The 27,269-nt window shown below is 42.4% G+C and overlaps 1 protein-coding gene across 1 annotated transcript in view; it reads left to right on the top strand.

Annotated features, from left to right (window-relative positions):
* Positions 1–27,269, top strand: part of PKHD1 (PKHD1 ciliary IPT domain containing fibrocystin/polyductin) — a 238,092-nt gene that overhangs the window by 32,759 nt on the left and 178,064 nt on the right. The window contains exons 28-34 of the mRNA XM_053938363.1: positions 223–358; positions 3,636–3,831; positions 5,283–5,350; positions 7,318–8,931; positions 9,099–9,242; positions 17,065–17,248; positions 22,855–23,005. Coding sequence (XP_053794338.1) covers positions 223–358; positions 3,636–3,831; positions 5,283–5,350; positions 7,318–8,931; positions 9,099–9,242; positions 17,065–17,248; positions 22,855–23,005 — 2,493 coding nt within the window. The remainder of the gene's footprint in view (positions 1–222; positions 359–3,635; positions 3,832–5,282; positions 5,351–7,317; positions 8,932–9,098; positions 9,243–17,064; positions 17,249–22,854; positions 23,006–27,269) is intronic.

Raw genomic sequence — 27,269 nt, 5'->3', positions numbered from 1 at the left:
AATCTGCACAGTCTGGGGTTGTTTTAAAGTTTCTAAATCTCCATAGATGCTCTTTAAATTCAACATAACTGTAAATATTTAAGTAGGATCTGGTGTATGTGAAAGTTTCATCAGTGCCATGTGCCTGACTTTTGTATGGGAGATGCAGGAACATAGGAAATAACTTTTTTTAAAAAATTGGTTCATTCGTATCTCTGACATTTTCTTTCTCTCTCTTCCTAGGGGGCAGAGGATGCTGCTGTCCATGTGACGCTGATTTTTGGGTACAAGTCAACAACAGTAACCAACTTATTCCAGTATGATCCTTCCTTAAACCCTGAACTTGTATCCCTGAGCAGGAACAGAAGTGGCATAGCAGGTGAAAATGCAGATGTGTATTGGGCATCTTCTGGAGAAGGGCTGTTAGTGCTGATGGTGGTGGGGCAGAGGGAATTTATAGATCTATAAAGTTTGATCTGACACTTTTTGTTTGTTTTCTTTTAAATTTTAGTTCCTGTATTTCCTGCTAGTCCTGGTCAGCTGTGGTTGGTTTTTTGTTGGTTTTTCACTAGCATATATGAGGCAATGAGTTGCTTGCCCTGTGGTGTGGATGATGTCCACAGGATGTCAGGTTCAGTATAGTCCTGTCTTTGTGTCAGGTTTCTCTGACTCTGCTCTGAAACGATCCCATCCATTCATGCAGTGATTGGAACCAGTGGAATGGCATGAAGCTGTGTCAGGAAAGGTTTAGGCTGGGTATGAGGAAATGGTTTTTCACCCAGAGGCTGACTGGGCACTAAATCTTCCCAGGGAATGGTCACAGCCCCAAGGCTGCCAGAGCTCAACTAATGTTTGTACAACTCTCTCAGGTACAGGGTAAGATTCTCAGGACTGTCCTGAGAATGTACAGGGCTGGGAGTTGAACTTTGATCCTTGTGGGCCCCTTCCAACTCAGGGTATTCCATGATTCTGTATTTCTTAGTAACAGATTCATCCATGATAGGAGAAATGAGCTCTGGAGAGTGTCCTTCTCCAGGATCCCCAGGGGTTGACCATAAATAGCATCATGTGCATTTTGGGTTACTGAAAACAGAGTATAGGCAACACTTCTTTCTCTTAGTTCCCATTTCCAAGCCAAACTGTCCCTTCCTTTTTAACCTTGTGATGTTTTACTTTAGAATATGAACATGGACCTCACAGAATTCATGGGGACAAAATCCTAATTAGATTTCACAGAATGTTTGCCATTCCTGTATTTTCAAAGTTTCTGTTTGGGGTTGTTTGAGTTTTTTGGTTTTTTTTTTTCCCCCCACATTTCCCTCATATTTCCCTGCAAGATTTTAGCTGTGTTTAGGGAATAGAAAGCATAAATAGTGAATGATGTCCACTTATAAACAAGCCTCTTAGGAAAATTTAGCACATTTCTGCATGGTAAATCAACACCAGTTATGTGGTATCTGAGACAGTGGGGAAGGAGATGGGAGGAAGACAGAAATATTCCTGTTTTCTTACCTATCCCATTCCCTTTCCTCCAAGAATATAATATCTGACTTTTTTTCTCTATTTTTGCAACCCTCCAGTGAACACCTTAAAGCTACCCACAGCTTCCAAATTCAGTTGGACTTGTTGGGGATGTACAGGGTTAGGTGACTGCCAGTGCCAAAATTCCTTGTGCACTCCCAGCATTTCTGTTCATTTTTCCCCAAATGCCCTTGTCATTTTCTATTACTCCAGAATGCATAAATAAGAGAAAACGTCCTTTATCATCTGAATATTATTCAGATACCACAGCACCAAGGGAAGGTTTTTGTAGCCGCGGGCAACTCAGGTGCAAAGAATTCCTTAATGTTACAGTGTCTCATGAGCTGTGGTGGGGCTGAGTTCAATCTCCTATTCAGAACCTCCACAGCTTCGTCTTTTAATATAATTTTCCTTCTATATAATAAAAAGAATAAATAAATTGCACTGATGCCTTCCAGGCATCTGGGATTAAGCTGACAATTGACCAAGAGTCCAAAGAGTTCATGTTATTAACATATTCAACTTCTCAGGCTTTCAAACTTTATTTGAGTCTTTGTGAATGCAGAATTGAAAGGTATCAGCTCCAAGACCTGCTTAGAGGAGCAGGTGGATGAAGGAAGCTTTGTACAGACTCTCCTGCTTCTTCCTCCCTCCTTCATCCTTTCAGGGGAGACAGGAGGATGAGCTTCACCTCCTAAACACATCCCTGTGCTGAATGTTTAGATGTTTTGCATGGTCATTGAAGAGAAATAGATGTTTCTGTGGTGGGATTTGCCACAGCTCTTTTGTGTGTCTTGCAATAGGATGAATCATGGCATAAAGTCTCTTTTCTCTTCACTGACCACTGATAGTGCTATCAGTGAAAATGCCTTTATTTTGACTGATGGATGCCACCTTATTTTTTTTAAGCTGTTTCAGAAGAAATTAAAGTTATGAAAATCCCTTGTCTCTTGGTTTTGTCCTTTCCTGTTAGTGCAATGTGCACTAATAAAGGAAAGTATCCTCTATCATCTGAACACAGGTTGACACACAGCAGCTTAAATAGGAGAGGGAGTCATGATTAATGAAAATAGGGTGCTTTGGAGCAGAGCTGGTTTTCCCTGGAATTATTTTTTTTTTGTAGTGAGTCGTGTGGGGCTGTGTTTTGAGTTCATGCTGAAAATGCTGTGCATAACACAAGGATGTTTTGTTATTGCTGAGCAGGGCTTATGCAGAGTCAGGGACTTTTCTGTTCCTCACCCCACCAGTGAATGGGCTGGGGGTGGACGTGGATTTGGGAGGGGACACAGCCAGGACAGCTGATCCCGACAGACCCAAGGGATTATCCTAGACCAGGCTGCTCATGTTCAGTTTATAAAGTTAAGGAAGGAAGAGGGAGGCAGAGTGATGGTGTTTTGTCTTCCCAAGTCACCATTCCATGTGATGGAGCCCTGCTGGGATGGCTGAGCACCTGCCTGCCCATGGGAAGCAGAGAATGAAGTCCTCGTTTTGCTTTGCACACATAAATTTAGTTTTACCCGTTAAACTGTTTTTATCTCCACCCACAAATTTTCTCCCTTTTATGCTTCCAGTTCTCTCCCCCATCCCACTGCAGGGGAAGGAGTGATCAGTGTGGGGCTGAGATGACATCTGGGGTTAAACCATGACAAACACATCTGACTTTAGGTACCCAAGGAAATTTTCATTTTACTGTGGAAGGCTCCTATTACTATTACATGACTCCATAATTCTGTAAAACAGGCTCTAGATAGTTTATCAGAGATTAAAAAAAAAAAAAAAATACCAGAACCCCCTCAGCTCCAGAGCTTTAAAAAAACCCGTATTTGTTTTTTATCAGGTTCAGATATTTATAAGGCAGACATTTATGGTAAGGGGGACATGAATCCTATCCTGAGTGTTGCTGAGAGTGGTCATAACCACATTCACTGTGCTGATGTCTCAAGACAGCCCTGATAGCTGGTGACCTTCTGCAGGAGAGATTGAGTAGGACACAGAACCACTGCAGGGTTTGGGTTGATGGGCAGGGCTGGACTATTCTGGCATGATGGGACTCTGCTCTTCCTCAGGCCATGGTCACGTGTGCTAAAATAGCCATTGCCAGAAACACTGAATAATTTCCCTTCCTTTCTCTGCAGGAGGTGAGGAGCTTCACATTGGAATATCCCAGTTTGCCAGCTACCAGGGCTCAGATGTCAAGGTCCAAATTGGGGACTCATGGCCACAGATCCAGGCACAGACAGAGCGTGGGGTTAATGTGACACTTCCAGCCCTGCCTGCAGGGTGGTACAATATTTCTGTCCTCATCAATGGCATTGCTGTCGCTTCAAACAGGTGTGTATTTTGCTTAGAAGCTTCATTCTCCATCCTATTAGGTGTTTTAGGGTTAATCTGAAAAGGAAGACTTGAGTTTTTCACAAATTCTGTACCTAAAGGTGAATTCTGCAGTGTGGTATGAAATTATGAATAATTATCAAGGCATTTATTTATCTGTGGAGCCCGAGTCAGCAAACTGCTAATGCTAGTCAATTAACTTCCCTTGGATCAGTAGGAGGCAGGAGAGCAACATTTTAGGAAAAAACAGTTGATTTGATGAAAAATGCATATTCAGGCAATCAAAGGTATTCACAGATTCAGGTCAAATGCAGATAAATCCTGCTGTAGGAAAACAGCAGAAGAAAAGAAACACTTTTCATCAGAAAAACAAAAGCTAGTTTGAACAATACAAAAATGCTTTGTTTGGAGAATTTTTAAATGATGATATTTCCATTTCCTAAGGTGACACTTCAAGTTCATGCCTAGATAAATGTAATATAAACGAATTAAAATGTGGGGGAAAGCTGACCTGAAATTGGGATGTAGGAATGTATTCAAAAGAACACAGTTTTGTTCCTCTGCCATGGCAGCTGCCAGGAGTGATTCTGAAATGAAAATACTGGGGAGAAATTAGGTGGTTTTTATTGCTCAAAACCCAAGTTAAGCTGCTTGTAATGTTAATGAACCTCAGAAGGAGAAAAATTGTGGTTGGTAGGATGACACACAGGAATTCATCCCACTTGGTACTGGAGTCTGTTAGCAGCACCATCACTTCATCTCCAGGGACAGATTGGAAGGAGATGGGTCATCCCAGGAGAGGACTCTGAGCTCTGGTGGGCTGGATTGCAGGATTGGGAAGATCCCTTCTCTAACATGTCTTTTTAGTCAAGGGGATGTTTTTGAAGCAGGGCGATGAAGAAAAATAGATGTAGATAGGACAGAACTAGAGCTATAACTTTATCTGGGTGGGCTTCAGGAGCTCATGTCTGGGTTTCCTCTTGTTAAATTTACTCCACTCTCTGGTGGGAGGGTGTGAGGAGAGAAGGCAGCTGTGATGCCTTTTCAATGCACTTCTATTGGGCATAGTGGAGTCTGCTTGCTAAAAAAAAACCTTATTCTTGCTTCCTTCGATGGGCAATTCAGTTGGACTAAATTTGGCCCATGAGTCGCCAATTGATAGGAGAGTGTTTGTGATAGATGTAGCTCAAATGTGCCCCTGCCCAGGGACAGGGGGGTTTGGAATGAGATGATCTTTAAGGTCCCTTCCAACCCAAGCCATTCTGTGATTCTAAACCACATGGAAAAATTTGGGGTGATCTTGTCACTGTGACATCAAACAAAAGGGATGTGCCAGGTGGGTGCTTGGCTTTCTGGGAGTTGTAAGAAAGAAAAGCACTGCAACAGGAAGGAAAAATAAAAGAATAGCCCTAACTGCCCCAAATCCTTTCTGTGCTGGTTGTGTTTTGCAGGGTTGAGCCGTTAATCCAGTACCTCTCCGAGATCTTCAGCGTCGAGCCGTGTTGTGGCTCCGTTCTGGGTAAACAGCATTGGTACATCTGCAGCCACTTATGGAGGTTAAAGGGATCAAGGGCACAGTTTTCCTGCAGGAATGGAAAGTGCATCCCATTTCACATCTGTTTAAATGAGGGGGATTTGAATCTGTGACCCTTTATTATGCAGGCATCAACTGGCAGACAGCAGCGGTCTGGAAATGTGGGATTGTACTGAGCATCCCTCCATCTGGTTGGCTGGCTCAGGGCTCCCTGTGCTTTGAATTTGATTTCCCCAAGTGTTTGCTCATGTAGTCTTGTATGTTCCCTTTGGGAAAACAAAGCACGCCCACACCTGGCTCATCTGTGCTGTTTCTTTTAGTCATTTTGCCCCCATCTTTCAAGGTTTTCCATGTGAAAGTTAGGTGGAAAGCAGAGTACAATTGCGGTTTGAAGCAAACAATAATTTGAAGTGATCCCAAAAGGGATGTTCATTTTTGTTATGTTGAAAAGACAAAATAAAAAAACCCCCTTTTTCAATGTTAATTTTAATCAAAAGGGAAATATTTATTAATCCTGTTCCAAGCTTTTAGACATTGGAAATAATTTAAGTGTGTTTCTGAGCAGAACATTGCTGAATTATAAAGAAAAGTTTTACTTTCAATCTTAAAAAGCAGATTTGGGGTGGTTGATTTATTTTGTCATTTGGCTGGTGGTGGAGGAGAGTTGAATCCCTGTAGTGAATTTTACATGAGCCCTTAGAAATGCTTTTATAGAAGACAGAGAAATTCTTGTGCTACAACCTCAGGTCCTCCACAGATTGCTCTCTCAGGCTCACAACACATTTAAAGACACAAAAATTCAGAGGCTTTGTGGTACGTGATTAGTTCAATAGTTTGTGAAGTGCTCAAGCCTTGAAAGATGAGAGAGTGGATAGAGCTTGGAGAGCAAATCCTATCAGTTTTGAAGATTAAGCCATACTACAAAAAAATAATAAAAGTTTTACCCTTCTTTTTATATTTCAGGGTAAATTGAAAATTAAATAAGAACTGATTAACTCTTTGGTTGTGGTTTTATGAATGGCTTAATCTGAATTAAAACCTCTTTGCTGCAAAAAGCACCAGTCCCTTCCCCCTTACCTGTGACCTTTTGTTGTCTCTAACACTTGTGTGTGTATCTGGGTTAAGGATTTGGGCTCACTTAAAAAGAAACCTCATCATAAACCAACTTATTTTTTCAGCTAGATCATGGGAAAAGGAAGAGAATGGGCTTAATGTTTAAAGAGGTTGAAGCAGGGCAGGACACTGGGAGTACCAGTACTACAAACAAAAGGAGCATGGACAGAGCCTTTGCGTGGCCTCTTCCCTGTGAGGGTGGTGCAGCCCTGGCACAGGGGGCCCAGAGAAGCTGTGGCTGCCCCATCCCTGGAAGCATTCAGGGCCAGCTTGGATGGGGTTTGGAGCAACCTGTGATAATGGGAGATGTCCCTGCCCATGGCAGGGGGGTTGGAAGGAGGGGGTCTTTAAGGCCCCTTACAACCCAAACTGTTTGGTGATTCTATGAAATCTGACACTGCCTGAGTTTGAAAATATTCACAATCCCTGTGGGCATCAGGAGCAAACTACCTCCCTGCCCTCCTGTAGGGACAGTCCCATTCCATGAAGAGTTCAGCCTCTGTTTGCTCTCAGGGGTCTTTCACAGTAGCTTTCTCCATTTCTGCGATGGCTTTCTACAGTCATTTACTGCCACAAAGATCCCTGACTACTTGCTGCCTTAGCCTCTTGTCCACGTAGGATTATCCTGATATATGGCTGCTATTGTCTCTAGCTGTCTTGTCCAAAAAAAAAAAAAGTATTTTATTTCTTTCCTTCAGCCTGTCATGCTTATCAGCTTTATCATAAAAAATTTGTGTTGGAAGGGACCTTAAAGATCATGGTTTGAGATGGTTCAGAGATAGTAATGAATTCCTCTTCTGCATATAATACCCTTCTTCCTTATTTTGCTTTGCTCCTAGGTGGAACACTGCTCACAATCTCTGGGGTGGGCTTTAGCCAAAATCCTGCCCTGGTTTCTGTGTCAATGGACAATCAAACCTGTACAGTTACTCACCTGGAAGAAGAGACAATTTGGTGCCTGACCCCGCCAGCTGTTAATTTGTCTAATGATGATTCACGTGACATCTCTGTCGGAGTAAATGTAGCCATCAGCAGTGGGTCATTTCAACAAGCTCTCTTTGCAAATAGGACCACCACCTTTAACTACCAAAGAGCTTTGACTCCCCTCGTTACTGCTGTTGAAACAGAAATCACAGATGGCAGCCTGCTCTTGAGCATTCAGGGAATAAACATCACTGGATCTGTGGCTAAGCTTGGACACACTGAATGTCAGCTTGAGTTTCAATGGGGCAACCAGTATGCAATGTCTTATCAGTGCTCTCTGCCACTGAACAGCCTGGAACCTGGGACTTTCCCCATCCAGATCATCCAGAGGCAGCTGGGATATGCTCAAGTGACAGCAAGGCAGCAGGCCCTCATGATAACTCCACAGATAACCTCCATATTCCCATCACAAGGATCAGTCTGTGGTGGAATGTTGCTCACTATATCTGGTATTGCTTTGAAATCCAGAAGGAATTTGATACAAGTCAGCCTGGAGAGTAATTACTCCTGTGAGATCCAGAAGTCTGATAATGACTCCATCAACTGTGTTGTCCTTCCAGGGGCTCATCCTTTGCACCCTCAGTGGCTGGCTGAGGCATCTCGGGCTCTCAGTGTCACCGTGGTTGTCAATGGGGTCCGCAGTGTGTGCCTTGGGGGCTGTACTCTCCACCTTCAGGAGCACTGGACCCCCCTGGTACATCTGGTGACCTGGAAGACCAATGGGACATCCACCCACATGACAATCAAAGGGCAGAGGCTGGCATGGCAGGGTGACAGCCCCGTGGTACATGTGGATAACAGCTCTGCCTGCAAGGTGACTTTTTGGAATGAGACAATCATCAAGTGCCAGACAGCCTGCCTGGCCCCAGGGGAGCACAACATTTCCATATCCAGCAGGAAAAGTGGCCGTGCTTGTTTCAGAGGGACATCTAACCTTCTCACCATCCTGCCTTGGGTGTACCAGTTTTACCCACGGAATTTCAGCACCAATGGGGGAGGCCTGCTCAGCTTAGCTGGGTTGGCTCTGAAGGGAAAGAGGACGACTTCAGTCCTCATAGACCATCACCCTTGCTTTGTTGTCAACATCACCTGTGTGTTCATCCAGTGCACGGTGCCTCCGGGGAAAGGCACAAGGGCTCTGAGTCTGAAAGTAGATGGACACTCCTATTACCTTGGAACAATAAGTTACAGTGAGGAATTCACCCCAGCTTTCCTTTCACTTGTTTCCACTGGTCTCCTTTTAACTTTGACAGTATCGCAGGTCACAGAGATGGACATTATCCAGGTGTTTATTGGAGATTTCCCTTGCAGCAACATCACCATCAGTCGCTCCGTGTTGCAGTGCACAGCTCCTCTGCTCCCTGTGGGCGAGTACCCTGTGCTGGGCCTGGATATTCCCAGGGGATGGGCTTCCTCCAACCTGATGTTCACTTCTCATCTGACAGTGACAGCTGCACGTCACAACTGGGGTAAGTCATGGAGGGTTGCTGCAGTTCCTCCACAGGGTTTTGTGTGAGGCACTGCAGTGATGTGGCTTTTTGTCATGAAAGCAAAAATTATGAATTAAAAAAACCCCTTTTGTTGAGAGCTAGCTGTCAGGCTCTGTCTTAAATCCCATTTCCTGTTCTTTTCTAAGGTGGCTTGACTGGAGGACAAGTTTACCTGCATGGAACTGGGTTTTCCCCAGGAAAGACTTGGGTCACAGTCTGTGGCACCAGCTGTGAACTCCTGGGCAACATGACAGTGACTGAGCTGAGCTGCCTTGCCCCACGCCTACGAGGTCAGTTAAACTGTCATTCTGATAAAAATATCCCCTAAAATCTTGACCCAAAATGGGGAGCCCTAGTGTATCTCATCCCAGGGGAACAAGGAGCAGCCCTGGAGAGAGAAAAGGAATTAACATAGCACTGACAAAGCTTGGACTTGGTGATCTTGGAGGTCTTTTCCAACCATAATGATTCCGTGAATCTATGACTTCTGTTTTTTGAACTCAGTCTGAGGACAGATGGTGTCAGGGTGAGTTTTTGTGTCCGTGGCCATGGACGTTGGACTAGATCCAGCATGTGCCTGTGGCCACAGTTGTACAACATCAATGTTTCCTCACAGCAGTTTTTCCTTGGGAAAGCTCCCCATGTAAAACATGCATATGGACTGCAGGGCTGGGTACCCAAGCACCTCTTAGCCACCATGATCATCTTAGAGAATTAAGCTCCCTTAAAGGCCTTTTCTTCTGAGGAAACGGTCTCAAGTTGCATCAGGGAAGTTTCAGTTTAGATATTAGAAATTTTTTTTCACATAAAGTGTTTTCAAGCTTTGGAAGACGGTGGCCAAGGAAGTGGTGGAGTCATCATTCCTGAAAGTGTTAAAAAATATGTGTGGATGTGGCACTTGAGACGTGGTTTAGTGGTGAACATAGAGTTGGTGAGATGATGGTTGGACATGATTATCTTAAAGGTCTTTTCCAACTTTAACAGTTCTTTGATTCTGTGGCCACACACATTTTGTGTTTTGGTTACATGGTGATATGGCCTCAGTGGGGTAAATGTGTAGAAGGAAAAGGATGATTTACTGAAAGGGTGAACAAATGACAGACCATGGCCAGTTCATACCTTTGGGAAGCTGGAGATGAGGATTTGACTTCCTTGAGATGAGGATGGGATCATCCATCATGACCAGAGCATCTTCCTTAACTTGACAGAGACATGATGATCTCCATGTCTCTCTTTGAGAGAAATAACCCTGCCTGGATTTTGGAGCTAACTCTTCAAAATGAGCATTTCCTGGGATAAGATACATTCCCTCCTTTTCCTACTGAAGGCTCAGAATTAGGCTTCTCAGATCTGCAAAAGGCAGAATTTAAGGCTTTTAAGTCTCTGCTCTGAGCCATGTACCATTTCCCAAATTCTAAACATGGAGTATTCACCTTGGTGCTTGGCTCCTTGCTGGAGTCCCCATCCCTGGAGTTGTCCAGGGAATGACTGGATGTGGCACTCAGTGCTCTGGTCTGGGTGACAAGGTGGGGATCAGTCAAAACTTGGACTCTGCAATCTTGGAGATCTTTTCCAACCTAAATGATGCTGTGATTCAGGGATTCCAAGACTCGGAAGCTTAACATTTCAGCCCCTTCACAGCTCTGAAGTTGGAGAAGATCTGGAGATCTGCAGAAATACTTGCTGTTCTGAGGCTGTCCAGACATCCAGTATGCAGGTGACCAGAGATCCACGACCTCTTGTTCTTTGTGGATGTGAAAGAAAGGTGGCAAGTTCGAGTGTCCATCAAGGTGAATTCACAGGGGTTTGTTCAAAGATGTGTGAAATGTCCATCATCCAAAATAAAATTTGAATAAATTATTTGCCAAGAAGCCACCCCACTGTGAAATTTAACATTCTTTTGAGCAAGGGCTAGGACAAGAGACATCCAGGTGCTCTCTTCAGCCTCATTTATTCCCAAATTCTAAATTTACTCCTGTCATTTTGAATGGTTCCTTTCATAGAATCCCAGAAATATTTTGGCTGAAGGAACCTTGAATGTGTTCTAGTTACAGCCCCAGTGCCATGAGGAATAGTAAAAAAGATGGAAGGGAGAAAGAAAAATGGCTTTAAGGCTCAGCCACAAGCACTCAAAAAGAGACACCAAGAGGTCATAAAGAGTTCAGGTTTCTTTGTTTTAAACAAGGCCAGGCACAGTCCACAAAACAGCTTGTTATTTTAAATAGAAAAAGACACGATGCTGGAGTACTGTTAAAAAAAAAATAAAGCACAAAACGGGGCACCCTGGTTATTGCAGGGAGAATAGCATACTAAAATTTAATCACATTGATCCAAACTGTGTTCAGAACTCACTGGGTGGTTGGTGGCAGAGGGAGCCTGGGGAAAACAATCGTACAGGCAGGACCACAGTGCTTGTTCCTGTCACTAGATGTCAGCAAGTGAATGCTGATCGCTGGCTGTGTGTCTAGAGAGGGAATGCAAAGGAAGTCTTGCCTCACCCTCTCTCTCCTGCCCTGGGTTTTGCAGCCTTGCCAGTTACACAGTCGAGTTGCAAGATATTTGTTAATTAAATATTTACAAACAAATATATATTTTTTTCTTTTCTTAAAAAAATAAAAATCCTTTTGCAGGCTGCTCAAATCTGTGTTTGTCAGGCTCTTTGTACTCCCTAAAACAGCTGTGTTCAGCTTGTGCACATCTACATCTGGCATGGGTGAATCTAGTGCTTAATATTCAAGGAAGTCTTTTTTTTTTTTTAGTATTTAAGATTTTAACCCTGTCTCTCACCATGTTTAGGGTGGTTTAAGTGCAGTAACTCCAGTTTCACTTCATGGTTTTTGTGCTGTTTGCCTGGGGAAATTTGCCACTTGGTGCTGGCACATCCAGTGCTCAGACCTTTCTTGCACTGCCTTGTCCACATGGGAGAGGTGACAAAGAGACTCCAGGGATTCAGGACTGTGAAGGAATGGGAAGGGGAGATCTTTGGTGCTCCAGGGCCCCTCAGTGTTGTGTCCAAGTTGGATATTTGTCTGACCTTTCCTTTCAGCCAAACTAGCTGATGTGGAGAGTTTAAGCTGCATTTCTTCTGTTACTGAGGGCTGTGAAGCAGAACCCTCTCTCCTCTGGCACTGTGGGATGTCAGGTGGCAATGGCTGCCCTGGCTCTCAGTGCTGGGTCATGTTGTGTCTGGCTTGCTTGAGATTAGAGATGTCCACGTGGGAATCCCCAAGAGGACCATGTGGCTCTCTCATGTGATCCAGTCCACAGGGCAAGGCTCTGCAGGTAGGAAATGTGACTTCTTTCCTTCTTTCCCTTTGAGCAGGAAATTTTCTAAGAGATGAGGAATTGCCAGGCTCAGCAGGATCCATCCATAAGCCTTCCTCATGGGGCTTTCCTTAGGAATGGGTCTTAAGTGGGGTCACAGCGAGGTTTTGGTTTGATCACTGGCAAGAGCTGGGCGTGTTACTGAGATATCCTCAACCCAGAGCACAAGGAATGGGAATGCAGGACCAGACTCTTTTATGAAAACCGTTGTCTTTTGCAAGATGCAGAAAAATCAATTCAGAACAGAGCTAAAATTTGATTTTCAGCCTTAAAGCTTAAAAAAAATTAACAAAATTAAATAAAATTAACAAAACCTCACTGCCTTCAAGGAAAAACAAAACCAAAAGAAAAATGTCCAAATTAACCCATGAGTCTTTAAAAGTAAAGATATAACTGGCTTGATCACCATGCCTGGAAGGGTTCAAAAGCCATGTAGATGTGGCACTTGGGGATGTGATTTAGTGGTGGGTTTGGCAGTGCTGGGAGAATGGTTTGGCTCAATCTTAGAGGGCTTTTCCAACCAAAATTATTCTATAATCCTGAAAGCTCTCCCCTTCTCTGGTTCTTGCTTTGTTTGTGGCACTGCATGAGTGAAAATGCAGTTGTAGATTCTATTCAACTCAGGTTAAATTTACAGAACACGTGGTTAATGTTTGTGGGACTGAGTTGTGCTCCTGTGAAAGATGAGAAAACTGGCAGGAAGCTTGAGACCGGTGAAAAAATATCTGATTATTCATCTAAGGTATAGGATATTAGGGTAAATACCATATATAATTTTGCCAGTAAGCCAATCCCTGAGATTTTATGTTTTACATTAAGGTGAAGGCAAGGAAAGCACCTTTAAAAGGAGGTGAACTGATAAGAGGATGCATCAGGGTAAAAGCCGAGCCTGATTTTCCTGGTTGTATCAGCATGTTTGGAATAACAGGTCTGACTTAAGGGTTTTGATGTGAGAGGGTTTTGAAAGTTCTTGGGATCTTTGTTGGAGGGTTCTGGAGGTGCCATTAACCAGACTCCAGACTCCCCTGGTAAAAGTGGATGTTTAAGGAGGAGGATTTAGATTAGAGGCTAGAAATAAGACTGGTTTAAAAGGATGTGGTTTGGTGGAGCTCTTTGAATGGGGCCAGAATAGAGAGAGGAATGAGTTTTGGTTCTAACAAGGAGATGCCAGGACAGTGGGGACTAGAGCCAGGGAAATTTGGGGATTTGTATGAGCAGATGCAGAAGATGTGAAGAGAGTCTGTTGTGGTGTTGTGGCAGTTGGGACATCAGGAGAAACCAGGGCCTCTGATGTTTATTGTGGAGATCAAACCAAAGGATCCAAATGGTCCCTTCTACCTTTCAAATCCAGAAATGAAGTTAAGAGGGGGAAATTAAGCCTATTAATTACATGGCAGGAATGTTCTGACAGTGAGATCTATCAGGCAGTGGAATAGATGCTTGAAAGCCATCTCTTGGGACTTCTGAAACCTGTCTGTGAAATGAATGTCTCACAGGGAGCAATTCTTCACAGGCAAAGGTTGGACTCACTGACCTTAACAGGTCTCTTTCTCCTCTCCCTTTTATTAACTTTTTTTTTTTTTTTTTTAATTCTTTGTCTTCCCTGCTAAGCACATGTTGCTGCTCCACAGTCCATTTTGTGAGGGGTGGATAACCAGGGATGTGAGTTTTGGCACTGGGACTCCTTGGGCAGCTCTTCAATCAATCCACAGCTGCCCTTGGAGCCTCCTGTAGGTTTGAGCCTCATCACAAGTCCAGCAGTGGTTATTAAACAGTGACCCAGAACAAAGCCCTTGTGCTGAGCATCCCGGGATCCTGGATTAAGCCAGAGTATCCCTCAAAGCCAGGGCTGGGGGTAGTCAGTCCCTAAGCCATTACCACCACACAGATTTGGCTGCCATAGTGTCTGATCTCAAAAGAGAAGCTGTAATGAGCTGAGAGCATTCATCCCAGCAATGGGATTGCAGGTTTGATCTTTATTGGGAATATAAAGCCTAAAGCAGCTTCATTCTGGGGTTTGAACACTAACCAATTAAGCAGGGAGAAGAATTGTGTCCCAGAATGGGCAGAATATCCTTTTAGGATGTGCCAAAAGTGTGTTGAAATATTTAGTTGATATTTTCTGTGACTGTAATGGTAGGAGATAATGGCACCAACAATACCAAGGGCTATTTGTGTTTCATGGTCTGAGGAATGGGAAGGGAAAGGCCCAGACTCCCTCCTAAATGAATAAAGACATTAAAACCTCAGAGAGGAAAGAAACAGGAGGATCTTGGAGAGTCCCAAGGAAGGAATGGGAAAAGACCATCACCTCTTAAAGTGAAATCTCTGTCCAATGGACAGGAGATGTGAGGTGAGGCAGTGAGATTTTCCACTCCTTCCACCTGAGAGAGAGAAAGCAATTCTAAGCTTGATTCTGGGGTGTACAGATTAGGTAGGGTTTGCTTGGATTTTGCTTCCTCTGATATCTTCACAATCCTTTGTAGCCATATTCTAAAACTTAGGTTTTATAAATTAATACCTTTGTTTGCCTGGTTTGTGTTAAAAATTATTTTAGCTATTGATAAGATGGCTGAAATAACGCCTGTTCCAACAGACATGAGAATTTTTGGATGGGGGCACTGGAGCAGCACAGCAGAAATGCCCAATTTCCACATTTTGGGATTGTTTAAGAAATGCCAGACTGTTTTTGTGCTGAGCTCTCGGGGCTCTGCAGGAAACACTTTCTGGTGACCTACATGAGCTAGGCAAGCTCTTTGACAGCAGCAAAATGTCGAGGAAAACAGTCCTGGCATTCTGTGAGTAATGTCCAACATTTGTCCCAAAATAGAGTTTGAGTGGTTTTCCACATAAGAAAACTCTGCCATGTTCTTTTCAAGACCACAAAAATTCCAAAACCTTCCTGTAATGAATTGGTTCTACTCCAGGTTGTTGCAAATGCAAAATCTTTGCAGAATTTAGTCCTCTTGGATGCTATTTATTAGTCAAAACACAGATATTTAGTGCTGCCTAAGATGCCCTTTGAACATCAGGAAAGACATAAGAATTTTGCTGTTGTCATAGAATAACTGAAGTAGAACTAGATAGAATTTTTGGACAATAAAAGTGAAATCTAGCTATCATTCTTCTAGGCTTCTCTGCCTATTATTTATCTTAGATGTAGGTCTTCAAGGCAGGGTTTGTGTTTGACTCTGTTTGGGTGCCAAGCAAGAAAATTGCCCCTGGATTTTGGGAAGGAAAGGAATTAAGCCTATTGCAAAATTTGCGAGCATGTGGGTAACTTTATTTTCTCATTCTAAATCCAGAGAAGCAAAATAGTGAAGAATTGTAAACTCTCTCTAAAATTCAGAGCAGATGAATTGATAGATTTTAATATTTCAAAAATACCTGAAATATTAAAGAGTTATAAACTCTTCAGAAATACCCCATATGAAATAGTAAGCTTTAGCAAATTGTGCTAAATATTTTAATATGAGAAATAGAACACTTTCATACTTTTATAATTTCAAGCCCCATTTTTAGGATTGCTTAGGAGACAAGTCATTGACTATGACACTTCCCCAGCAAACAAGGTACCTTTTGAGCAAATTGGAACTTACAAAAGCAAATAGGAAAAAAACCCTTTCTTGGTACTCTTGGGATGCTACAGTGCAGTCTGTTATTTTTGTCCACAGACCTTTTCAGCAGTTCATTACAACTATTTGGTTAGTTCAGGATTAAAGTCAGAGCTTTGAGAGAAACAGATTTAATGTCTGTCATGGTTTAATGCTTAAAGGAATCCTGTCTAAAATTGTTAAACCCAAATATTTCAACTGAATCTGAACTTCAATGAAAATTCATAATTCCTTTTTTTTTTTTTAGCATTTTTTGTCTGGATTTAGAATAAGAAAACCTAATTTCTTCCCACAGAATCATATTGAATCACTTAAGTTGGAAAAAAAACCCTCCAAGATCATCGAGTCCAACCCGTGACTTGTCACCCCACCTTGTCACCCAGACCAGAGCACTGAGTGCCACGTCCAGACCATCCTTGGACACTTCCAGGGTTGGTGACTCCACCACCTCCCAGGGCATTGCATTCCAGTGCTGAACAACCCTTTCCATAAAAAAAAAAAAAAAAATTCTTCCAGATGTTCACACCACTTGTTCTAAATAAACCTCAAAACAACTGTTCCTGTTACAATTTTTACCTCATCCATGAGGCAGACTTGGACCACATCTCAAGTCATACTCAGCTATAAAGTAAGGCAGGAGATCCCAGTTCCTACCAGTTCCCCAGGAGCCCTCCAAGCTGTGTCAAAGTTTCCTCAAAAACTCTTTCTGGGTTTCAAACTTGTGATATATGTTAAGTTGTCACATCTCCTTGGTAAAAGTTTTGTGCCATATTCCTGAACTGTAAACCGTGTTCTAGCTCTCCCAGAAGAAATGTCCATGCTTGTATTTAATCCCTTATGTCATCTCCTTCTGGACAGAGCACTTTGATCCCAAAGACCATCCTGGTGCTCAGGGCACAAAGGAGGTTACATTTTGCTCACACAAAGCAAATGAGGCTGAAAGAGCTGCATGGAGATCTGATTATCCTCGAAAAGGATGCACCTAAAGAGAGGCTGGGTGCACATCAGGAGCCCAAGGATGATGGAATGGTTTGGGTTGGAAAGGACCTTAAAGTTAATTTAGTTCCATGGGCAGGGACACCTCCTGCAATGAAACCTCTCAGTAGTTAAAATATGCTCAATGTCAGTGGTGTTTAGGCTGTTTTGGGTTATTTTCCCCTCTCCTGTCTTGCAGCCTCTTTGGCCATTCTCTGTGGTCTGACGCATTCTTCTGCCAACTGCCAAGAGGACAGAGCCACTTTCATTGAATGTGACATCCAAGTCCTGGTGGGCACCTCCCAGCAAAGAGAATCTGTGTCCTACTTCTATGTCTGTGGGGACACCCCGCCCCAGGGACATTTTGCTGGACTCCTTGCCAGGTTAGTGCTGTATCTCTCCGTCATCCCAGTGGGTTCACCCACAAATTACATCCCCCCCATGGCTTTCCACCTTTTGCAGAGTTGTTCCAAATGATGGACTGAAAGAACAAATTCTTAATTCTCACATTGATGCCAGTAGAGCTGTTTATCCTTGAGACCACTAGAGAGCTCCGCTGGGTTGTGGAATTCAATCCCCGTGTCTATCAAAGCATCTCCAGTCCCCCCTCCTTCCCTCCTGCCTTTTTAAAGTGTTTGAGAGACATCAGAAAATCCATCTCGTAAACAGCCTGCTTTGTTCCTTCTTAGGTTTTAATATTTATCTTCTGATCCAAAGCAACATCTGGTGGATGCCAATGGGAAAAAAGATTAGGCATTATGAAAAGCAGAAACCTTCTTTTTTTCTGTTGTTTTTTCCTTTTTTTTTCCTTCTTTCTTTTTTCTCTTTTTTCTGCCCCCCTCTGCCTTTCTCTAAGCACTTTAATGAGTTAAATGTCATGGAGTAAATTCAGCAGGGTGTGCAAGGGTGCTTATGCTTTGCAAATCCAAGGCCAAGCTGTCCAGGAGTATAGCTTGGAACTGTTGTCTTTGATGGAGCAGTGAGGATTTATTCCCGCTGAGCATTTACTTCTAGGAGTAAATGGGATGTCTGAGTTAAGGAATAAACAGGTGAATGATTAAAGGACTGGTTTTGGAAGGGACCTCAAAGGTTATCTTGTTTCAACCCCATGGGCAAAGACACTTTCCACTATTCCAGGTTGCTCCAAGCCCCATCCAACCTGGCCTTGGACACTTCCAGGGATCCAGGGGCAGCCACAGCTTCTCTGGGCAACCTGTGCCAGGACCTCACCACCCTCACATTAGAATTTCTTCCTAATCTCTAATCTAAATCTCCCCTCCTCCAATTTGGAGCCACTCCCCCTTGTCCTATTACTCCATGTCTTTGCGAAAAGCTCCTCTCCAGGCTTCTTGTAACTCCCCTTTAGATACTGGAACAAGTTGAACAAAACTTTCCAGAAGTTATTTAGTAAATAGAGAATTAGAACATCATTGTAATGCATTGCCCATGACCTGCTGTACATGGTGAACAAACTTCTGACTGCTACATCTTGCCACGGTCCAGGTATTTCAGTGAAGTTGAAGTTGCAGAGATTTGATCCTCATCCTGACCTGGTCCTTGAATCATACCTGGTGTTGATTGACCAGAGGGAGCTCTGGATAACCTGAATTGAGGGAAAAAAAAAAAAACCCAACTGGCATTTACTGCACAAAGACAGCAAGACATAAATTCCACAATTTTTTAAACTTGTTTAAAAATATAAAAATAGAAGTTTCCAACTAAAATTAATTTTTAAAAAGAGTTTACACAGTTGCGACACCTCTCTGTGGGTCTGTCACTTCTTCCTCACCAGATTTTTAAATCTGATCTAGATTTTATCAGGCCTGGACTCCTTAAGAAAATTCTTCCCAGTTTTGAGAAAATCGGTGTTAGGCAGAAAGAAATAATTTTCCTGCTGAGGAGACAGAGGGCAGAATTCTGCCCTGATCTGTACAACTGGCCACGTGTCCAAAGCCACACTGTGCATTGGTAATATCCTGTAACGTCCCAGGAGATGGGGAGGACAGGTCTTTTGAAGAAGACAAAAATAAGGAGACTTAGAAGGGGGGGGGGGGGGGGGAAGTGAAACTGAACTAATGTAATCAGTTCTACTGCTCCCATGATGACTTGTTTCACATCATGAAACTCCAGGAGCCTTGCCTTGTCTGGTTGAATTTTGCTTTGCTTTTCCTCACATCAGTGTAACCCCAATCCAGAGGACCAACAAACTTGAGAGGGACAGGACAACTCCATATGTGTTTCTTTTTTGCTTCTTTTTCCCTGGATATCAAAATTGTGCTCTGCTCTTCACTAATAAAAAAATGCATCTTCAATGACATGATGATGATGATAATAATAATAAAAATATTCAATTATTACTTTTTTTCTTTTTCCTTTTCTTGGTTTGGGCTGCCATTGTGCAGAAGGTCCCAAAGTCATTTTACTGACTGTTTGCTTATTATTTTCACTGTGCTTTTTAGTCCAATTTAACTGTGAATGCTCCAGAGACAGGTTTTATTATTCCTCCTGGGAATCCTATCAGGGAGAGATTTCTGAATCAAATCAATCAACTTTTTTTACCTGCTATTTTTCCATTTTTTCCATTTCTTCAAGGTCCTTCTTATTGTCTTAGCTTTTCACCCCGATTGTGCTCATGTTTATCTTTTAGTTGAAAATTAAAACTTGGGCTGATATTTTTTTTCTAGTGAGTTTATTTCTAAATTAAAAGGAAGTTTATTTCTTGCTAAAGGGAAGTAGGGGCAAAATAGTTTCCTGATTTGAGAAATCTTAGAAGAAATAGAAGGAAAAAAATTGAGAGGTTTGAATCATACAAATTAACTTATTTCAGAACTTCTGAAAATGGTTTTCCACATTTCAGTTCAGAAAAATATTTAATTTTAAAGTATTAATGGAATTTGCAGGAAAGTCTTAGAAAATTTAAATGTTTCCACCAGAAAATAACTATTTTGAGGATTCCTGATATAATACATATTGATTGCTTTAATTAATAATAGTTAATAATAGTAATAAAAAATATATATTAATTTTAGTTCTGTGCAAATGCTCAAGGTTAAGACATTTGTCTCAGGATGGGGACAAAACTACTGAAGTGATTCCTGGCTTAAGTGCACATTGAATTTCTCCTGGTTTTCTTACTAATTTTATAGAGTCACAGAATACCTTGGGTTTGAAAGGACCTTAAATCTCATATCATTCCACCCCCTGCCATGGGCAGGGACGCCTTCCACTATCCCAGATTGCTCCAAGTCCCATCCAACCTGGCTTTGGACACTTCCAGGGTTGGGGCAGCCACCTGAACAATGTTTTTCATTGGTTTAAATAAATATTTTCTTTATGTAGTTTATACCACAGCCCATCCTTTATCAGCTCATAATGGCAAAAGTATATTCCTTGACAGAGTTGTAAGTTTTGCCATTAACAACACTTGTATCAAGGTACATTCCTGGATTCCATTTAATAATTCACTCCTTTTCTTGCATTTCCTTTAAACATTGCAATTTGTTAAGAGTGTTTCAGAATGTGTTTGCATGACATCAGAAAGGAACTGATTCTTCTTATAAGCAAAGCATATTTACTTTTTGCAAAAAAAACCAAAACAAAACAAAACAAATAAACAAACAAATAAAAACCAACCAAACAAACAAAAACAAAACAAAAAACCAAAAAACTTGTGAAAACCACTCAAAAGTCCTTGTATTGACTTGGATGTTTCGGAAATTGTGTCCTTGCCCTGCATCCAGCTGACTACTACCCCCTTCTGCCTTTAAAACTGTTGGTTATTTAAAAGAAGCAATTTTTTCTTGGAGCTTTAAAAAGTACTTTGCAGTCTTGAAAGACAGCCCAGTCCACTGAATTATTGTATAGGACAAGATCAGTTCTCAAAGTGCTGCTATCAAAAGCAAGCACAGTTCCCCAAGGCTGGCTTTTGATTATTGATACAGCAGAGGTAAAAGTTTATTCAAATATAAAAATAAAAATTTGCTGTTAAAAGGGTTCAGCAACTTGCAAAGGCTTTCTTTTTTATTTTTTTTAATATTGTTGTGATTTCTAATGTGGCTGATTCCATTACCACTTTAACCCTGAAAAAGGGCAACAAAACAAACAGCTCCTATATGCAGGTCAGCGCAGGGCTTTGTTTGCAGAGTGAGCTGCTGCATCCAGCAGGGAAGTTTTAAATCATCAGGGTCATCAAACCACTCTGATCATCACCCTTCCAACAAAGCTCTGAGTCCTGGCTTTCCAAATGGGTCAATTCTGGGAGAGCTTTGGGCTAAGGAGGTGCTTCACGCCCTCTACTCCTCTCTCAGATACCCCACCTGCAACAGTGTCCAGCTCTGGGGTCCCCAGCACAGGAAGGATTTGAAGATGTTGGAGTGAGTCCAGAGGAAGCAGGATGATGATCAGAGGGATGGAGCGGCTCTGCTGTGAGGAAAGGCTGGGAAAACTTGGATTTCTCAGCCTGGAGAAGAGGAGGCTGCAGGGAGAACTTAGGACATCTTTCAATGCCATGAGATTTGGAGAGGGACTTTGGACAAGGGCCTGGAGCAACGGGGGAATGGCTTCAAACTGATAGAAGGTAGATTTTTGAGAGTTATTAGGAAGGAATTGTTCCCTGTGAGGGTGGTGAGGCCCTGGCCCAGGTTGCCCAGAGAAGCTGTGGCTGCCCCTGGATCCCTGGAAGTGTCCAAGGCCAGGCTGGACAGGGCTTGGAGCAACCTGGGCTAGTGGAAGTTGTCCATGCCCATGGCAGGGGGATGGAACTGGTTGAGCTTTAAAGTCCTTCCAGTCCAAACCATTCTAGGGTTCTAATCCCAGAGACACTTTACCAAAATCCTGTCATATGGGATTTTCAGGAACCTGAAGGCCTCTTAAAATCCTGATCCTGCCTATCAGATCCTCTGTTTTGTTGAGTAAATCACGCTGTGAACTCTGTCCTTTCTGTTCTATTCAGAAAAGCTGTGTAATTTCTGGGCTGTGTTGCTGGTTGTTGTGTTGGTGTTGCTGTAACTCCTCTCCTTTCTCCTCACCTTCCTACAACTTGCTTGTGTGAATCTGATGGTGGGGTGGAGAGGAGAAGAAGAAGTAGCAAGGGCCAAGAGTCGCAGAATTAGGTTGGAAAAGACCTCTGGGATCATCAAGTCCAACCATTAACCCTGCACCACACTTTGCTCACCACCAAACCATATGTTGAATCCTATAGCTCCCCACAATGAAACACTACCAAAATCAGCAACTGTCAGCAGCAAAACCAAGGAAAAAAATGTTTCTCTCCCACCACGTTTTCTATTTCTTCTTCCCCCTGTGCAAGGGGAGGCTTTAGAGCAAATGTCTGCTGGTATAACTGGCACATATATCGAATCTGCTTAGTCTGGGCTGTTAAGTAAGTTTAATTAATTTACTAAGTTAATGTTCCAATGTTAGCAACAAAGCATCATTGCAATCAGCTGGGTAGCAGGAATTGGAACCCCTAAATGAGCTCATTTTTTCACAGTTGGAATTAGGGACCAGTTAGCCAGTTGTGTGGTTTTTCCAATTTCTCCCCTTGCCCTAGGGGAGTTGCAAGTTATTCATTCCCCATTGCTAAGTGTGAGTAAGATGGGGAGGGGGGAGACACAAACAAACCCTACTCCTTGTAGGAGTCCATCTTTGCTCCCAACACTGCTGATTCCTTCCCTGTTGTCTGCACTTATCTGCCTGCCTTGGTCCTAGAATGGCATTCATTCCTGTTTGTGATGGTTTGGGGAAGGAGAAAAGCATCACTGAGAGATATTTACTGCATGTGTTTTCATCCTGAGTGTGTGCAGATAAAGGGGGGAAAAACAAATAAACAATAAAAGAATGGAAACAAAATTACCGAAATTTGCAAAGTTTGACAAATGGTGGCCAGGAGTTGCCACAAGCTAATGGCTTTCAATGATTAATAAGAGTAAAAATAATTGCATTTCATTAAGATTGATGACACCCCATTTAACCTCCCTTCTCGTTTCAGCCCTAAAGTGGAAAGAGATGAAGTTCTCATCTATAATAGCTCCTGTAACATTACCATGGAAACTGAGGCAGAGATGGAGTGTGAGGGAGCTAATCAGCCAATTACTGCCAAGATTACTGAGATATGGAAAAACTGGGGCCAGAACACTCAGGTATAATCAAATCTTTTTTACAGACTGATTCAAACAGCTTAAAATTAAATTTGTAATATTGTGTACATTTAAAGGGGGGCAAGAAAAAAAACAATTTAGGCTGAGCAGCAGCAATATATAATATTAAATGCTTTCCAACTTTGAATAGCAGTTCTAATGCAGCACAGCTGAATTAATGGTTAACTATGGCTAATCATGTCTTTTATGAGACATAAATGAGCTTTACCTTATTTTCTGAGCAATCTATGTATTTTTAACACTCTCTCCCCCCCCTTTTTTTTTTTTTTAATATAAATTCAATTTTCTTCTAAAAGTGTTATTTTCTGTTGAGCAGAAATCTTAGCCATGAGGTACAGTTTCAGTTCTCTGGCAGAGACTTAGCATTCAGTGCAACCTTGGTTATATTTGATTTTTGCTGCTTTTCAGTAGCTGAAGGAAAATGGGACAGTCTTCCCAGTGCTATCTGTGGTAGTGCAAGAAAATAAGACATATGCCAAGAGTTCATGACAAAAAAGCTATAATCCTGAACCAACATAAATTTTAAGACTTGATAGGTAAAAATATCCTTGCTAACATGAAATGTCCTGTTAGAGTCCTCACAATTTTGCAGAGGGGGTGTTTCGCCACCTGTAAGAAGAAATTTAGAGGGGTTGGATATTTGTTGGACACCAATTATCCCTTCATTCTCCTTTCCTAGTGGAGCAGCTTCTGAGATGTGGAGGAGACCTCCTGAATACAGGAACGTGTGAGTGGGGATAGTTACACCCCTGACTTAGGATAAAAACCAAATGCTATTTTTAATCTATTAAATAAAATTTTCACACAGTCTTTTAGCACAGTTTAGGAAAATGAAGTTCATTTGCTCAGGATCAATGTTAAGCTACCCACAGTAATTTTTAACTCTATCTGCAAAGAGATTTCCTGTGTTTAAAGACTTTAAGTTTACTTTGTCATCCCAAAAAGTAGCTGCATTGTCCTGGTAGAGTAATTTTGATGCATTTCTGCATCAAAATGTGTTGAATTCTCTACTTAGTTTTATATATCTGATTTATTCTATATTTAGGAGTCTCTGGATACTTGCAAATCTACCTTACAGGAATATTACTATTGCAGTGGAGTATCCTAAATTACAATTCCTTGCTTCTGTTAAGCCTGTCCTCAGTCTGTGAAGGAATGTCAGATGTAGAATGTTACCTATTAAAGTTCATTTGCTCATCAGCCTTGTTAGTTACGGTACCTAAAACATGCCCAGCTAAGGAGAAATACAAAAATTGCTGGTTGGTGATTGCAGGAGTGAAGCGCCCAGGCAAGTATGAGATCAAATGGTAACTCCTCCTTACATTCCTGTTTTCCTTCCCAAATGGGATAAGGGCATCTCTAGAGTCCCAGAGCCCGGGCTGCAGCACAGAGGGATATTCCCCTCTGCTGCCTGGGGTCTGGCAGCTCAGCTGTGTCACTGCTCCTGCAGGACGACAGCTTGTCTTGTGACTCAGGTGGGAGCAAGAAGAGGAAGAAGCCGTGAGGTTTGTTCCTGCTGCGGTTTTTCTGCTCAGAGTAGGGAAAAACCAAGAAACTCCTAAGTGTCCTGAATGAAAAAATTCATTCAGAGCAGGATGAAAACAGCAGCACTTTAGATCTGGGATTTGCTGTTGCCTAATGAACCCAGTGGGCATTCAGAATCATTTTATCCCTCTTCCCAAAACTGGCTTGGGTGAGCAGAGGTGGATGGGTGGGGAGTTCAGATAAATGGCTTCAATTTTGGTCCCTTTCTGGCTGACAGCATCCCGTTAAGATTTACGACCTGGTGCAGCGCATGCATGTTTCACTGTGGAGGTTTAAATCATGTCATGTGAACTGGCCTTACCTTTCCAGTGGAAAAAATGGTCCCCAGGTTCAGCACTAAGCAGTGAAATTCATTAATAGCACCACGTGCCTTAGGATAATGGTGCTATTAGCAGGCAGCACAACTCTGTGTACAAGTAATGGGGCTGCATCTCTTTATAATAACATCTGGCACTTCTCTTGCATGCTCATGCAAAGATCTCAAAGCATTCCATAAAAAAGAGGCCTGATCCTGTTCTCAGCACAGGTACACTGGTCAGTGGTTTGTTTTCTGCTTCCTCTGCTGCCAGCTGAAGGATGCCCAGGAGGGCAAGAACTTGGCCCAGCTGGGTGCTGTGGGAGGGTTGGCTCAGAGGTGATTTGGTGATGATGGTGGAACAGGATTAGCTCCAGGATGGCATTGGAAATGAAAAGGTAGAAAGGCTGACAAAGGTTTATGGCATGGAATGAATGGGCACTGGCAAGAAGAGAGAACAGCCTTGGCTGAGAGCAGAAAATGATAAATAAATAAAATGTAAAATATTGGTTCTGGGAACTTGAGCCTGAGAGGTACAAATGGTGACATCACCAAACCTGCCAGAGTTCAAGCAACATTTGGACAACATTCTTAGGCACAGATTAGGGTTCTAGGGTTGTTCTCTGCAGAACCAGAAGTTGGCCTTGATGATCCTGATAGGTTTCTTGAAACTCAGGATATTTGATGATGTGCCTACTATTCTATGACACAGTTTTTAGAATATTTTTTTCATCAGTTGTATTATTTAAACAACTGCATTTTCTGGTAGGTGATGCAAAATCCATCACTCAATTTTTGTCCTTTCAACTCTGGTCTCTGAGCTGTTGCTTGCATGAATCATAGAATCCTAAATGTTGGAAAAGACCTCCAGGAACATCAGGTGCATGGTTACAGTCAGGGATCGGCTCAGATCTGAATCTAGAGGACTCCCAGAATTTCATGGGGTTTCAAGGTGCTACCTGGAGATCTGTGATATTTATGGCAGACTTCATGAAATTTCAGTTCCACTTGGATTTTTCCTGACATCTGGTCTGTGTCCCACCACCCCCCCAGAGAATAATTTTTATGATTTTCATTAGAAACTGATTTAAGCTCTTGCCTCACTTTGTGTTTGAAGTATTTTGCCCTGTATGACTTAATTAGGTCACAAGAAGTAAGCAGCAGGCCTCTGCCCCACTGTTGCATTCAGCATCATTAGTGTTTGTAACTTGCTATGCTATTATCTAAGAAGAGTTGCACAATTATTTTTATTTCAGTATATAATGCAATTTAGCCTACTGAAAAGAGAGGGAGGGCAAAAAAAAAAAAAAAAAAAAAACCCAGCACTGATTGTATATCCCACAGGACTTAATTAGTTCACAGCTTCAAGAATGCACTGGATAATAGGAAGACATGAATTAAATAATAAAAGGGAAAAGAAAAGTTCTAATGCTCACTCAGTACCTGTCCACTTCCACCTTGGCTGTCTAATGAGATGTCAGCTCTGGTGACACTGATGAGATGTGCAAAACACCCCAAAAACACAAGGAGAAGATGCTCACGGGAGGGTTTGACCAGGCTGGGATGGCTCTGAACCCATTATGCTTAGTGAGCCTTCCCATTATTATTTCAGATCACTGGACCAGACCTAATCATGATGCAAACATGCTGCTGGAGCAGCTCTTCCCTGCTCCCACTCCCCCTCCTCTGCTGGCCCACATGGCTGATGGAATATTTGGCAGAGGGCCAATACCACGTATTAAGTCAGCCCTAGGGAAGCTGAACTGGTATCCCAGTGAATTCCCTGCAACCCAACCCTCAAGGGGTCCCTGTTGAGGGATAGGAGGGTAATAAAAAAAATAACTTCCCAGATAAAAATGCCATCCTGGATTATGGCTCTGCCTGGGTGTGCTGCGCTGCCTTGAGTTTGTTTTTAACAGGTGTTGAGATTTAAGGGGTGGCTTAGAGTACTGAGGATCTGTGAATTCTTAGCTTGGTGACTGATACAGGGATAACTGTTTTGGTCACTTCTCATGAAAGAAAAAAATAACACCCCCCCCCCCCCTCAAATTCTGAGATAAGTACAGTCACTTCAAAAATCCTTTCTGTTCAACTTCCAGTTAATATAATCAGGACTAGATCTTCAAATCCCTCAGATTCCTCTGCAGATCTTAGAATCATTCCTTTCCTTCTTTTTTTTTTAGCCTTTTTTTTCCCTACTTACCGTCTCTTTTGATGCCAAAGTATTTGGAGGTGAGGGAAGCAATGAAACGGTTTCCACAGGTGGAGATATTTGGTGGTTTACAAAGGTGGCAAAACCTAGGCAGCTTTCAGGGAGCGAGGAAATGTCCCTGGAAGCCCAGGGAACTCTGGGCATAAAGGACTCTCACTTTATTACTCATGCAAGGTTATAGATTGGTTTGGGTT

Source organism: Vidua chalybeata, chromosome 3 (genome assembly GCF_026979565.1).
Source record: "Vidua chalybeata isolate OUT-0048 chromosome 3, bVidCha1 merged haplotype, whole genome shotgun sequence".
Lineage (NCBI taxonomy): Eukaryota > Metazoa > Chordata > Aves > Passeriformes > Viduidae > Vidua > Vidua chalybeata.
The sequence above is the reverse complement of the archived record's forward strand: the minus strand, read 5'-3'. Positions and strand labels throughout refer to the sequence as shown.